Source organism: Sphaeramia orbicularis, chromosome 13, assembly GCF_902148855.1.
Source record: "Sphaeramia orbicularis chromosome 13, fSphaOr1.1, whole genome shotgun sequence".
NCBI classification, from domain to species: Eukaryota; Metazoa; Chordata; class Actinopteri; order Kurtiformes; family Apogonidae; genus Sphaeramia; species Sphaeramia orbicularis.
The window spans coordinates 39,298,850-39,311,948 of record NC_043969.1 but is presented as its reverse complement, the minus strand read 5'-3'; the positions used below and the strand labels follow the sequence as shown (position 1 = coordinate 39,311,948).

At 38.6% G+C, this 13,099-nt stretch overlaps 1 protein-coding gene across 1 annotated transcript in view; it reads right to left on the bottom strand.

Annotated features, from left to right (window-relative positions):
* Nucleotides 1-390: 390 nt before the first annotated feature.
* The window catches only part of tenm4 (teneurin transmembrane protein 4), a 580,630-nt gene continuing 567,921 nt past the window's right edge, over nt 391-13,099 (bottom strand). The window contains exon 30 of the mRNA XM_030151937.1: nt 391-3,403. Within this exon, the coding sequence (XP_030007797.1) occupies nt 2,645-3,403 (759 nt within the window). The 3' untranslated portion in view covers nt 391-2,644. The remainder of the gene's footprint in view (nt 3,404-13,099) is intronic.

Genomic DNA, 13,099 nt, shown 5'->3' with positions numbered 1-13,099 from the left:
TCAGTTTACATTAATGGACTTAACTGATCTCTGCAGTAAATGTCCAATGGAAGGGTCTTGGTTAAATCCAGATGTGGACTGTCCGTGTATCTGTGGGTACAAAAAACAAAACGTGATAATGCATATTTAACTCATTCAGTGTAGTTATTGTCACACTGCATAAAATTACAGTTATAGAACAGGTAAGAAATGTAATAAAGGGTATAAATAATATATAATGTACTGCAGAAGAACTGTGGAATGTGTGAAATCTCTGTATATTATAGTGTTTTAAAACTATTCAAATTGGTGTCACTTACCAGATCTCGTCCCACTTTCAGATGCAGCAAAATGTTTCTGTTCAAAATAGAATCCTGCGTTTAAAACATATAACAACAAAAAGACCAAAAGTAAACACAAAATAGTCCCTTTATTTTTTTCTACCTTAAGACTACACAGGGTCACTGATGTAGCTCTAAGAGGTATCTACATTTGCATTTTATTTACAGCTTACTTTGATGTCTTCATATTTACACGGTCAAAGAGAAGCGCTAAAAACACAGTGTTGAGAACAAACCAAAACTCAAAACAAGTCCAAAAAATTTAGAAAAAGATACAGTCTCATCACGCAACAGTTCTCAGTGCAATATTCCACAATGCAAATATCCTTCATTCATATGTTAAACATACATTTTTTTTATTTTTTTTTTGGGAAACAAACGGTCACTGTACCAACAGCAGAAAAAAATAAAAAAATAAATAACGGTGTTAACTGTTTGCTTTATACAGACTGAGACACTCAATCATGCGCCCCTTTACCACCACCTTACACTCACAAACGAGTCCAGAAGTTGAATGGAAATATGACAAGAAAGTCGAGAGTGTGCAGTGGCTCGGCATAGTTCAAAAAAGTACTCAGTGACACAATTTCCAAAATAGTCTTGACTCCTCTTGAGTTTTCACATAATGACATTTTCCAATGAGTAAATTGTCCTTTGCGGTGTCCACAGGAAAGGACACAGACATGTGGGAGCTAGAATGTGTCCGAGTGGGTTATTTCCAAGGTTGGCATATAAAGACAACCTTTAGTCTGTAAACGGGAACTAGTACACCTGCAGGTCTAATGCGGTTTCCGTCAGCCTTGGGACCGAGTGGAACCCGATTGTGGGAGAATGAAAGCACTTTGAACGCTGACCTGCGGGCAGCCCTTAGGCCAAAGGCAATTTATATCCTTCATCTCACCCACAATGCAATGTGACGCCGTTTTTCTTCTAAACACATATCATGTTGATGTCGGATGCATCACTGATGAGACCTGTGTCATTTTTTTTTTTTTTTTTTTTAATTAAAATATTTTTATCCCGAACTTGGTTTGAGTAGACATTGTGGTGAGGAATATTGACTAAAGCTCACTGATAAACAAACACTGCCTTTCATATGCATTTGAGATCAGTTAAATGTAGTAGGTCTAATGAAAAACACAGTAATTGATTTAACTAAACCATCTTTCATAGTTTATTCCATGTGTTGAAACACCCTTAAGTATTGTTCAAGTACAACAATTAACAATAAAAGGGACAATAGTTCACATTTTTTTTTAAATTCACATTTGTTATACTGTTAATTCATATAGCTATTTATAAAACCAAACTAAAATGTAATTCAAAACCATTCCTGTAAAATACCTTTTTGTTTAATACAGACATTAATTCCACGTTATAGAGTGGCTCTTCAATATTTTCAGAATCGAGTTGTTTGACCACAGTCAAATAAAAAGGAGCAGAGAACAATTTTCATTTTCTTCCTCGGAACAGATTCCAGTTTAGAAATTAAAATACACACAAACTAAAAAAAATCAAACGTTGACCTCACATCCCTTTGTTGGCTTTACCGTACAGTTTAAGCTTGATCAAGCAGTTTGCTAATTATGTTGTTCGTATGGAAGGCCATCGACATGCACGGTCAAGGTGCACCGAGGCCTCCAGAGTTAAGACCACGGACGAGCATCGAGCCTCCTGTTTAAAAAAATTACAAGACATCACACAAATGAAGGTGCTTTGACAAGTTCAGCTGCGGTTTTGATGAAGGGCTCTACCGCCAACAGGAATCTCTCTCATTATTTATGGATGACTGGGGCTATGAGGGCTTCAAGTATAAAAAAGAAGTGATTAAAAGAGAGAAGGAATCTCCTTGGCTGAGGCGCAGAAAAAGGCAGAATGGAGCAAGCTTGTGAATAACAATCTGCGAGTCTGGCAGCAGAGTGAGCCAGTGAACAAAATGCATTACCAATACTCCTCTTGGATTCCTTTGAACAGAATCACCAACAGGGACGAGGAAATGGAGTCACAAAAATAAGTCACAGACATCGCAAATTTTCATCCTCTAGCAGTCGCACTTGAAGGGCAAAGACTGTTAAAGAATCTTCAAAAGGAGAAGGGCACTCTTCTATTAATACAGTGCAACTGATTGCAACCATGTTTTTTCTTTTGTTTTTGTTGTTTTTTGTTGTTGTTGTTTTTTTTTTTTTTTTTTTTTTTTTACAGTATATTAAAAACCGAGTTGAGCACAGTCAACGAAAACAAAGGTGGTCATGTACACAACTGTCTTTGGCAAGAAGTCCCATGTCCTACATCTGAGTCTGTCGTTCCAGAGCTTCATGTTCATGTCACCTTCGGCCCATTTCGCTCTGTCTCATGAAATGAATGTTGTTCACACTGTCTGCCAGCTCCGGGTACTGGTCCACCGACACCACGTAGTATCCGTCGTAGCCCTGAACCCTCCCCGAGCCCAGGAGCTGCTGCTTCTCGCCCTCAGTCCAGGTTCGCGAGCCCTCCTCTCCATCCCGAAGTCTCTGGCGCTCCCGGGCCCAGGCCTGAGCCACCGCCCTCTGCCGGGCCAGCTCCAGCACGCGGGCCTTCTCCTCGTCCACGCTGCTGCCGTATCGCGTATTCAGACACAGGGCGCCGTACTGGAGCTGGATGTCAGTAATGCGCCTAGTCCTGCCGTTCAGAACCGTGTTGACCTGAGACACGGTGACGTTGACGCCGGTTTCCAGCGTACGCCGGCCCACTGTCATGCCGATCAGGGCCAGGTCTCCCTCCACTGAGCCCAGCTTCACGAAGTAGTGGGTGTCCACGCCTGTGATGGTGAAGTGCAGGTTCTCAAGGTAGAAGGCGTCGTTCAGAACGGCAGCCATGCGACGCCCGTCCTCGTTGGCCAGGCTGATGATGTCGGTGGTGATGCGGCCCTCTCGGATGGCGAATTTCACCCCCTTCCCGAAGATGGAACCACCGGAGGCGAAGAGCTTCTTGTCTTCGGTCTGAGGACATCCGGCACTTTTGGCTCTGTAGATCTGACCGAAACGCTCCAGCTTCACGAAGGCCTTGAGCTGCCTCTGGACCTCGCACTGGACGCCCAACAACGACTGGAAACCAAACAAGGAGAACCCAGTTAGTCACACAGAACCCAAACGGAACATATAGGATCTATGATATATACATAATATGGGTGCTTCTATGAAACTGGGTTTATTTTAGTATCTGGCACTTTACCAAGTTTTTAGACCCAATAATAAAAGAGAAGTTTAGACATATTTCCCCCCAGGATGTACCTAATGATGACCTCAGATAAATGCAAAAAAAATTATACTCTTGCTCTGAGCCATCCCAAAATTAATGAATTTTTAATCAAATATTGGGGCCAAAAACTGGGACAGAAAAAGCGACCTAGGTGTCAGTGCATTTGATCTGGAAAACATGGCTGTAAATGGTCTTTTATACCACTATAAATAAAGACACTGTGTTAAATTTGATGATCCTAGTGGTTTTTCTAATCCAGACATGTGGGTTTTCATGAATCTCAGTCTCATTCCAGGTTTCGTGTGTAACCCATTGTGTCCCCTGGCATTACATGCAGAACCTGCCCAGTTAAACACAAATAAATCTCGAGTGATTTTGCAACAGCAGTCATTTTTGTCTAACCCTCTGCCTTGCAAAATTAGTTTGATTCTCAAAATGTACCTGTGGGAGAATAAAAAGACATTTTAAAAAAACTGTAGCACGTGATGTACGTGTTCTTTTGACCAGCATGTTACATGCATTTTTTTTGTATAAAAATGATATAAAAATGTGTTTTATCTGAAAAACCGTTTCTCTTTTATCTCAGTAAATCCTTTTTTTTCTTCTTTAAATAGACCCAAAGTGCTTCCAAACTTGCTTCATAACATTAGTCTACATCTGGTTTGAATTTTTAGCCCCCATGTCCTGTTTTTAGGACCAGTTTCATAGAAGCACCCATATCTCAATTCCCCACATTCAACAAGATCCTGTTACCACAAGCCTTAGCTTCATTTTTTATTTAATTTTGCCTTTTTGTTTCCAATTTTAGCTCCATTCTAATGTGGGTTGAGTTTCTTTTTTTTTTTTTTTTTTTTGAGTGACATTCAGAGTATTATGTTGTAAAACCTCAATAAACCGTGAAACCATTTTAATAATTTCATTTAAGACAGATGAATCATCACTAAAGACAAATATAAAAGCTGTGCATTAGTGTGTTTGGATCATCATTAACCAGAAAGAGGAAGATATATTTCATTTCCACCAAAAAATTTTACTTGAATTTGAATAAATTGATTAAAATTGAAGACATTTCTCTACAGTTTTAGATGATCATAGTTCACTTTGAGTTTGTTGTCCTTTTTGTAAGCATTGCCTGCGAGTAAACGAGGAGAATATCAATAATCTAAATCCACTTCTGCGACGTAAACTACAAAACAATACAAACAAAAGCCTGTCTATTGACTCTACTTAATATCCTACTAATAGTTTATTAATGTGTTGCTTCTGTGTTGCCTGTTTGATCTGAAGATATGGGATGGGAGCCTCCAAATATAAGACTTTCATGAGGAGTTCTGGAGTTTCTGAACAGATTTGTGATGATGTCTGAGCAGAGATTCATTGAAAAGATACTAAATCATCACATTTTACCTCCGGGTAGATAAAGCAGTTTGTCGTTCCGTTTCCAGAACAGGTTACTTTGTGATGCATTTGGAGCAAAATGTATCGAGAAAAAGGCTTTGTTAATATACTTTATAAACAAAACAAAACAAAAAAAAAGGCTGAATTCCAGGCGCTTTAATGCCACTTCAGACGGGGACAGACTCTTTGTTGTCGGAGCTACTGGTTGAAATTAAAGCGAGGTTCATTTTTGTTTTTTCGTCTACTAGGGCATACGGAATGTCCTCGTATTATGCCGATTTCTCTCGGCTGAACGATTATGAAACACTTGAGTCGTGCTTGAGGAAGGGAAACTTATTTGTATCAGGTTTTATTTGCCAAGCTCAGAGAAAGAGAAAGGAGACGGAGTGTTTTGTTTGAGACTGAGCTGTAAAAGAAACTGTAATTTAGTCGTGAAATATGAACGGCGCAATTATATATTACATTTTTGGTGTGAACTCATCAGGGTTTTGTGTGCGCGCGATCAAATCAACAAATAATATTCCAACTGAAAGGTGTAAAAAAACAACAACAACAACAACAAAACAAACATCCCCATTGATCACCTCATTATTTGATTGACTTTGACGTGAAGGATGGAGATAATGATTTAATTTTATCGCGGTGACTATCGGTGGCAAACAAATAACGGCGGATGTTTTTGAAGCTGAGAATGGATCGCACATTCTTAAGGTAAAGGGCAGAGGTGTTTGTCAGCAAATGCAAATCTCTCTGATCATTTGTGACAGGCATGATATTTGGAAAAAGGGTGAAATAACTGTTTTGTGACAGCCATGCTGTGCCAAATATGAACCAGGAGCGGCTTGTAACCAGGGGTATATATCTACTTCCCCTTAGGGATCAAAGCTTTGTATAGATACAACCGGCCCTCGGGCTAAAATTAATGCTGTGTCCTAATACTAGTTGACAGTTGATACTCTTCAGGAAAGTAAAAAAAAGATGTTAAAATGAAGAGAGTGATATGAAATGGAAGTCGGCCAAAAAACATTCACACACACATACATTGCTTGAGAATGTCTTAGCGGCAACAAAAAGGCTCTCAAACTCCTGCGCCTTGCTACCATCGCCCCAGATAAGAAGCTGTGAGCATCCTGAGGAGTTTTTGTCAAGTAGTCATATCGAAAAGTCCTCCTGACAGCTTCTAAATCTGGTTCTGTCGGAGGGTGGCTACAGGCGGGCGGTTCGGGAAGGTTTGAGGAGAGCCCAGCGCTGACCTGACCGGCGTTTTCTTTGACATCACATCAGATCCAGGAAATGTATGAGGGGAAGGCGGGGGAGGAGGGGTGAATAGGGGAAGGCGGGGGGGGGGGGGGGGGGCAGCTGGGTTTGTTTGTCCCCTCGGGAGCGGTAGCCTGAGGGGATACTTCACACTGTGCCACTCCATGTTTGTTTACCATGCCAACAGTGTGACCAGGTCAGCTGTCCCAGGAGCCCTAGGGATGAGGGATGGGGGATGGGGGGAGGGGGGGTGGTGGGGGTGGTGGCGGCAGCAGCAATGTCCTCCCCTTTTACTGCAAACGCCCTCCTGGGACACTCCGAGAGAGGAATCATTCATAGCAATGCGGGACACAATCAGCCTACAGCCCCAGCCCCAATGAGAGATCAAGCCTCGCACGGTGAAAACCTCATCTGTCTGCCTCCTCACGGCATTTTTCAATCTGTGCGCGGATTCAGCAGCATGACGAAAGGGAGGGATTTAAATGAAAAGAGATAGAAAAGGCAGGCAGGCACGCTTCTCCTCCTGTACAAAATGTCAAGTGTACAGGACGCACTAGGTGTAGTTTTAAAGCTATGTTTATGCTTCAAAGAGCCTACATTTAATTAGGCCGGTCTGGGCATCAGCACTGAGGATCAACGTGGCATTAAGCGGCTCAGAGCGACGTCCTGAACGGCAACTAAGATAAGAATATCATGGCTCGTACACAGGCTAAACACTAATTATCGCCAACCTGTCTTAATAGCGTTTACAGTACACACTTCAGAGCTATGAAGAACATGCGAAAATGAAAATCAGTGGTTACTTAAAAATAAAAATGGCACATATACCAACTTGAGGAGGATTAAAGTGAATTAAAATGTGTTGGAAAATGTTTGTCAAATGTTAGATTTACCGAGAACCTGAATACTCGTCCGGTTGTAATAAATATGCAGATTAACATTAAGTGTCTCATTAAGAATCTACAAAATCTGAGTGAAAGAAAATATTTATAACGACTACTACCTCGACCAAAAATAGCTCATGTGCTCTTTAAATCATTTTTTGATGTATTTTAAGTGAAAGATCATGTTCTGATTTACATCTTAGTAAACTGGCTTCACATTCACAGGGATGAAAGCCACAAAAATGTTCAAATCCAATGTGTTTTCTGATTTCTTTTTTTTTTTTTCTGACAATGGTTATGTTTTCAATCACTAGAGACGCTCATTCACGGACTGCAAAGATGAGCATGATGGGATACAGAGAGAATAGAAGGTAGAATGTAAGCTAGCAGCTATTAGCTAAAGATAGCTCATCATTTTAGCTAAGACAACGGACTCTTTTGTGATTGATTTGCAGGATAAATTGTGTAATAAATCAGTTTGCCTAGTTCAAACCCAAAATCAGAGCATTTACAAATACTTAAATGACAATATGTCAAAACTGGATTGAAACTTATTTGTAAAAGCTAGTAATGTTAGCTACACAGTCACAGTGGTTAAAGCCAAAAAAATGTTGAAATCCAAAGTTATTTTCTGTTCTGATCTTTTTTTTTTCTCACAGTGGTTATGTTTTCAATCACTACAGATGTTCACTCCGGGACAGGACAGATGAGCATCATGGAATACAGAGAGAATGGATGGAAAAATGTAAGCTAGCAGCTATTAGCTAAAGATAGCTCATCATTTTAGCTAGGAAGACTGACTCTTTTGTGGTTGGATAAATTGCGTAATAAATCAGTTTGCCTCGTTCAAACCCAAAATCAGAACATTTAGAAAAACTTAAATAACAATGTCACAGCTGGAGAGAAACTTATTTGTAAAAGCTAATTTTTTGATTGACATAATGCAAGCTAGTAACATTCGCTACACATTCACAGTGATTAAAGCCACAAAAATGGAGAAACCTAATGTTTTTTTCAGATAACTGTTTTTTTTTTCTCTCAGTGGTTATGTTTTCAATCACTATTGATGTTCACTCAGGGAGAGCACAGATGAGCATGATGGAATACAGGGAGAATGGAAGGAAGAATGTAAGCTAGCAGCTATTAGCTAAAGATAGCTAATCATTTTAGCTAAGACAACTGACTCTTTTGTGGTTGTTTCTCAGAATAAATTGCATAATAAATCAGTTTGACTAGCTGAAACCCAAAATCAGAACATTTACAAAAGCTTAAATAACAATATGTCAAAACTGGAGAGAAACTTATTTGCAAAAGATAATTTTTTGATTGACATAATGCAAGCTAGTAACGTTAGCTACACATTCACAATGGTTAAAGCCACAGAAATGTTTAAATTCGATGTTATTTTCTGATAACTGTTTTTTTTTTTTTCTTCCACAGTGGTTATGTTTTAAATCACCATAGAAGTTCACCCTGGGACAGCACAGATGCGCATGATGGGATACAGAGAGAATGGAAGGAAGAATATAAGCTAGCAGCTATTAGCTAAAGATAGCTAATCATTTTAGCTAGGACAACTGACTCTTGTGATTGGTTCTCAGGATAAATTGTGTGTTAAATCAGTTTGACTAGTTCAAACCCAAAATCAGAACATTTACAAAAACTTAAAAGACAAGATGTCAAAGCTGGAGAGAAACTTATTTGGAAAAGATCATATTTTGATTGACATCATGCAAGCTAGTAACATTAGCTACACATTCACAATGATTAAAGCCACAAAAATAGAGAAACTTAATGTTATTTTCTGACAATTTTTTTCATTTTTTTTTTTCATGGTGATTATGTTTTAAATCACTATAGATATTCATCCAGGGACAGCACAGATGAGCATGATGGGATAAAGGCAGGATGAAGGGAAGAAAGGACCGAGAAATGTAAGATAGCAGCTAGTAGCTATAGGTAGCTATTTACTTTAGCTAGGACAACTGACTCGTTTGTGATTAATTTGCAAGATAAATTGTGTAATAAACCAATTTCCCTAGTCCAAATCCAAAATCAGAACATTTACAAAAACTTAAATAACAATATGTCAAAGCTGGAGAAAAACTTATTTGTAAAATTTTTTCATTGACATAATGCAAGCTAGTAACATTAGCTACACAGTCACAGAGGTTAAAGCCACAAAAATGGAGAAATCTGGTGTTATTTTTTAATATCTGTAATTTTTTTTTCACAGTGTTTATGCTCTAAATCGCGATAGAAGTGCACCCAGAGACAGCACAGATGAGCATGATGGGATAAAGGCAGGACGGAGGGAAGAAAGGACAGATAAATGTAAGCTAGCAGCTAAAGGTAACTAGTTACATTAGTTAAGACAGTTGACGCTTTTGTGACGGTTCGCAGGATTAAACCCAAGTTCAAACCCAAAATTAGAAAATTTACAAAAACCTAAATACTACCATCTCTTTCCGACATTTACTATTTGTTACATAAGACCCTACATTGAAGTTACCAGAGGCTTTACATTTATTTAATATTAAGTATCACTTTGTTAGCACAGTATATGTACTCCCACTCAACTCCATAACATCTGTCACTGTTCACATAGTTTACATAAGTTTACAGAGCACATGATATTAAATGCAACCTTTTCAACTGACATTTTAAACAAATAACTTTTCAAGGTACAAGTGAACTTTATTATTTGTCAGATATATATAAAAAGGAACACAAACACAGATGAGTGCAGCACAGTGAAAATACAATGTGAAGACAATGTTTGACCATTTTTTTTCTCTTGAAATAGGTTCTAATTAAATCAGAGTTGCGAATGTCTATGCATTCATCATGCCAGCCTCACTTTTTACAGTGAAGATCTCCATCAAAATCTGAGCAAAACCTTTAAATTGAGGTTAACTTCACTAAAGAATCCTAAGAGATATGGCATATATTCATAAAAAACCTGCTTTACTTCATCTTTTAGTGGTATCATTACTGCGTTGAACCTTAAATTGATTTCTACCTCTTATCAATAAACATAAACAAAGCTGAAACTGTTTCACATATGACTCATCTTTAATTTTTAGCAGAGCAGCCTTTCAGAAAAAGGACATCTGAAGACATCGGTTACCTCTGCTCTACCTCTAAACAATAGGGTTGAGTGGTATTGAAATAACCAGCACTTGAACAAGAATTAAAATGGTACAGTATATAGAGGGATGATTTCCTCAGCAATTAAAGAAATAGACTGAAATTGCTTAAAGGAGTGATATTTAGCTTTTTTTTAAATGGAATTATGCATTTTCAAACATTTCCCTGTGGTCTACATAAACTGTAAATGCTATACTTGGGTCTGAATTCTTCATTAATTCAACTCCACAGGTCCATCTTCAACCCTATTTCTGAGTAATGACACCAGAAAGGTCGTTTTGAGCGCTGACCCTTTAAATGCAAATGAGCCACTTCATGCCCCACCCCCTCCAGGTTGTTGGCTGTGCTGCTCTGTCCCGTTCAACCAACAACTGAACATTTTAGGTAATCGGCTCGAAGTTTGGACATATTTTCCAGGCTGATCTCATGAAACAATGTGATATCATGAATTGCGAACAAATAACACACGACTTTTAATTGACGTGTTATCTGTACGCATTATAAGCTTTTGGCGTGTATATTTACGCTGCGTAACATGACACACCATTAGCGTGATTAGCAGTTAGGGTTAGCGCTTAGTGGCTAGTGCGATTATTGGTTAGCAATTAGCAGATAGCGCATTGACACACCATCAAATGGTGTTAAGCCACACACGAAAGGATGAAAATAAGTACGTATAGCACGCCAAATGCGATCCTCCGTCAAGTTCACTGGCTCCCCGTTCAACAGCGCATTAACTTCAAGATCCTCCTCATCACCTACAAAACCCTACACAATCTTGCCCCCTCTTACCTGACTGATTTACTGCACCGCCACTCCCCTACTCGCCGCCTCCGCTCTGCAGATGCTAACCTTCTCACCCCCACCACCAAGACTAAGTTCCGTACCCTGGGTGACAGGGCTTTTGCCATTGCTGCCCCAACCCTCTGGAACTCCCTACCCATTCACATCCGGAACTCCGACACACTCACCTCATTTAAAAGTCAACCCAAATCCCACCTCTTCAGATCGTCATTTGAAAACTGACTGCCTGTTCCACCTCATCCACTCTCACCTACCTTCTCTTGTGTGATTTTTTTTTATTTTTTACCAATTAAGTATTAACTCCACATCTGTTTAACCATTTGATGTATGTTTGTCCCTTGGCTGTTTATTGTAAAGTATCTTTGAGTACTTAGAAAAGTGCTATATAAATCCGATGTATTATTATTATTATTATTATTATTATTAATAATAAACTGGCGACACATACAACGTGATTTCATGCAGACTGATCGTTGTATTTTCAGTATGGACTACAACTGTTGCTGCTGACAAACAATTATCAAGTACTCGGAGAAATGTTTGTCGCGAGTCTTGACCTTATACGTGCAAATGTCGAGACTTAATTAGTAATAGATGTAACAAAATAAGAAGGAATTATAAACGAGTTGTAGAAATCCACTCAATTTTTGCCAAAATGAATATAAAGATAGCTTTGCAACACCTGGAGGGTTCAAATTCAAACTTTATGAACTATTAGCGTCCCCACATACACAAATAAATGAACCAAAGACTAACAAAAGTGGGTTTAGAAAAATATGACCCCTTTAATGATAGATGCATTTATGGCACTTGGAAGAATTCACTGTGAGGTCAAGGTAGCGTCTGCTTTAGTCAGAACTCCAACAGTACCTGTGAGGAGAATGTTACATTTATTCTGTCTTATCTACAACAGCTTTTCCATCATATCTGCTCGCAAATATTTGAAATGGAAATAGCTGGATGTCTTGGGTTGAATTAGATAGTTCCTGTGCTGGAGCCCCTTTGCTGATTGGTACCTTAGATGACTTCACATATTCTAGTCAGGACTTAACTGGGATTCTATTATTACTCTCTTGCACTTCGTATGTGTAAAATAACACTGCGGACTCAGGGGTGTTTCATTTCCTGTGTAATTGACCACAGCGTGTGGTCCGACACCAGGTAATAGTCACATCCTTTTTTGCTTTTTAAGTACTGGAGAGCAGGTGAATGCAGACTGACTGGTGTGTTCTGTTTGTTGAAAAATACTAATTAAGACTTACAAAAAGTGGAGTGATTTATAAAATAATGCTAATAATCCAGACAGAACTATAAGTCTTTTAATCTCTGTCACAGGCAGAAAAGAATTAGCGATGCACAAAGGAACGTGTATTAAATATTTATTTAAATGCATTAATTTCTCATAAATGAGAAGGCAGACTCCACAGCATATATTTTCATATATTACAGCGTATTCCTCCTCGTTTGGTTAAACCAGAGGTCACTGAGTTTTATAACCGAGCTCCGTATAATCCCACAAGCTTTTACACTGACACATAGACGAGGACGAGCAGAATGTCCATTAAATCTACTTAAAATACCTATTTAATTACTTTTAAATGTTTTGTAATTTGTTTTTAAGGCAAAAATCTTTAATTGTATTATATTTCTGTTGATCTCAATAAACAAGGAAACAACCAACTAAATAAACAAGGCCTCTAAACAATGTACAATGTCTTATTTATGTACTATTGAACTATAAATGTCAGTAACCAACTAGAGGAAATAAACCCTGAAATCACCACATTATGTTTGATGACAAGTTATCACTGATAGTCACTAAGTAAGTAAGTAACTAAGTAAGTAAGTACATTTTATTTATAGAGCACTTTTCACAGACATAGTCACAAAGTGCTTCATCAAATCAAATCAAATCAAAATCAAATCAAAATGTACAGAAACCCAACAGAATCCTCCAGGAGCAAACACTTGTGACTGGTGACAGTGGCGAGGAAAAACTTCCCTTTAACAGGCACTAATATTAGCATTCTTGTTCATTATTTTGATAAA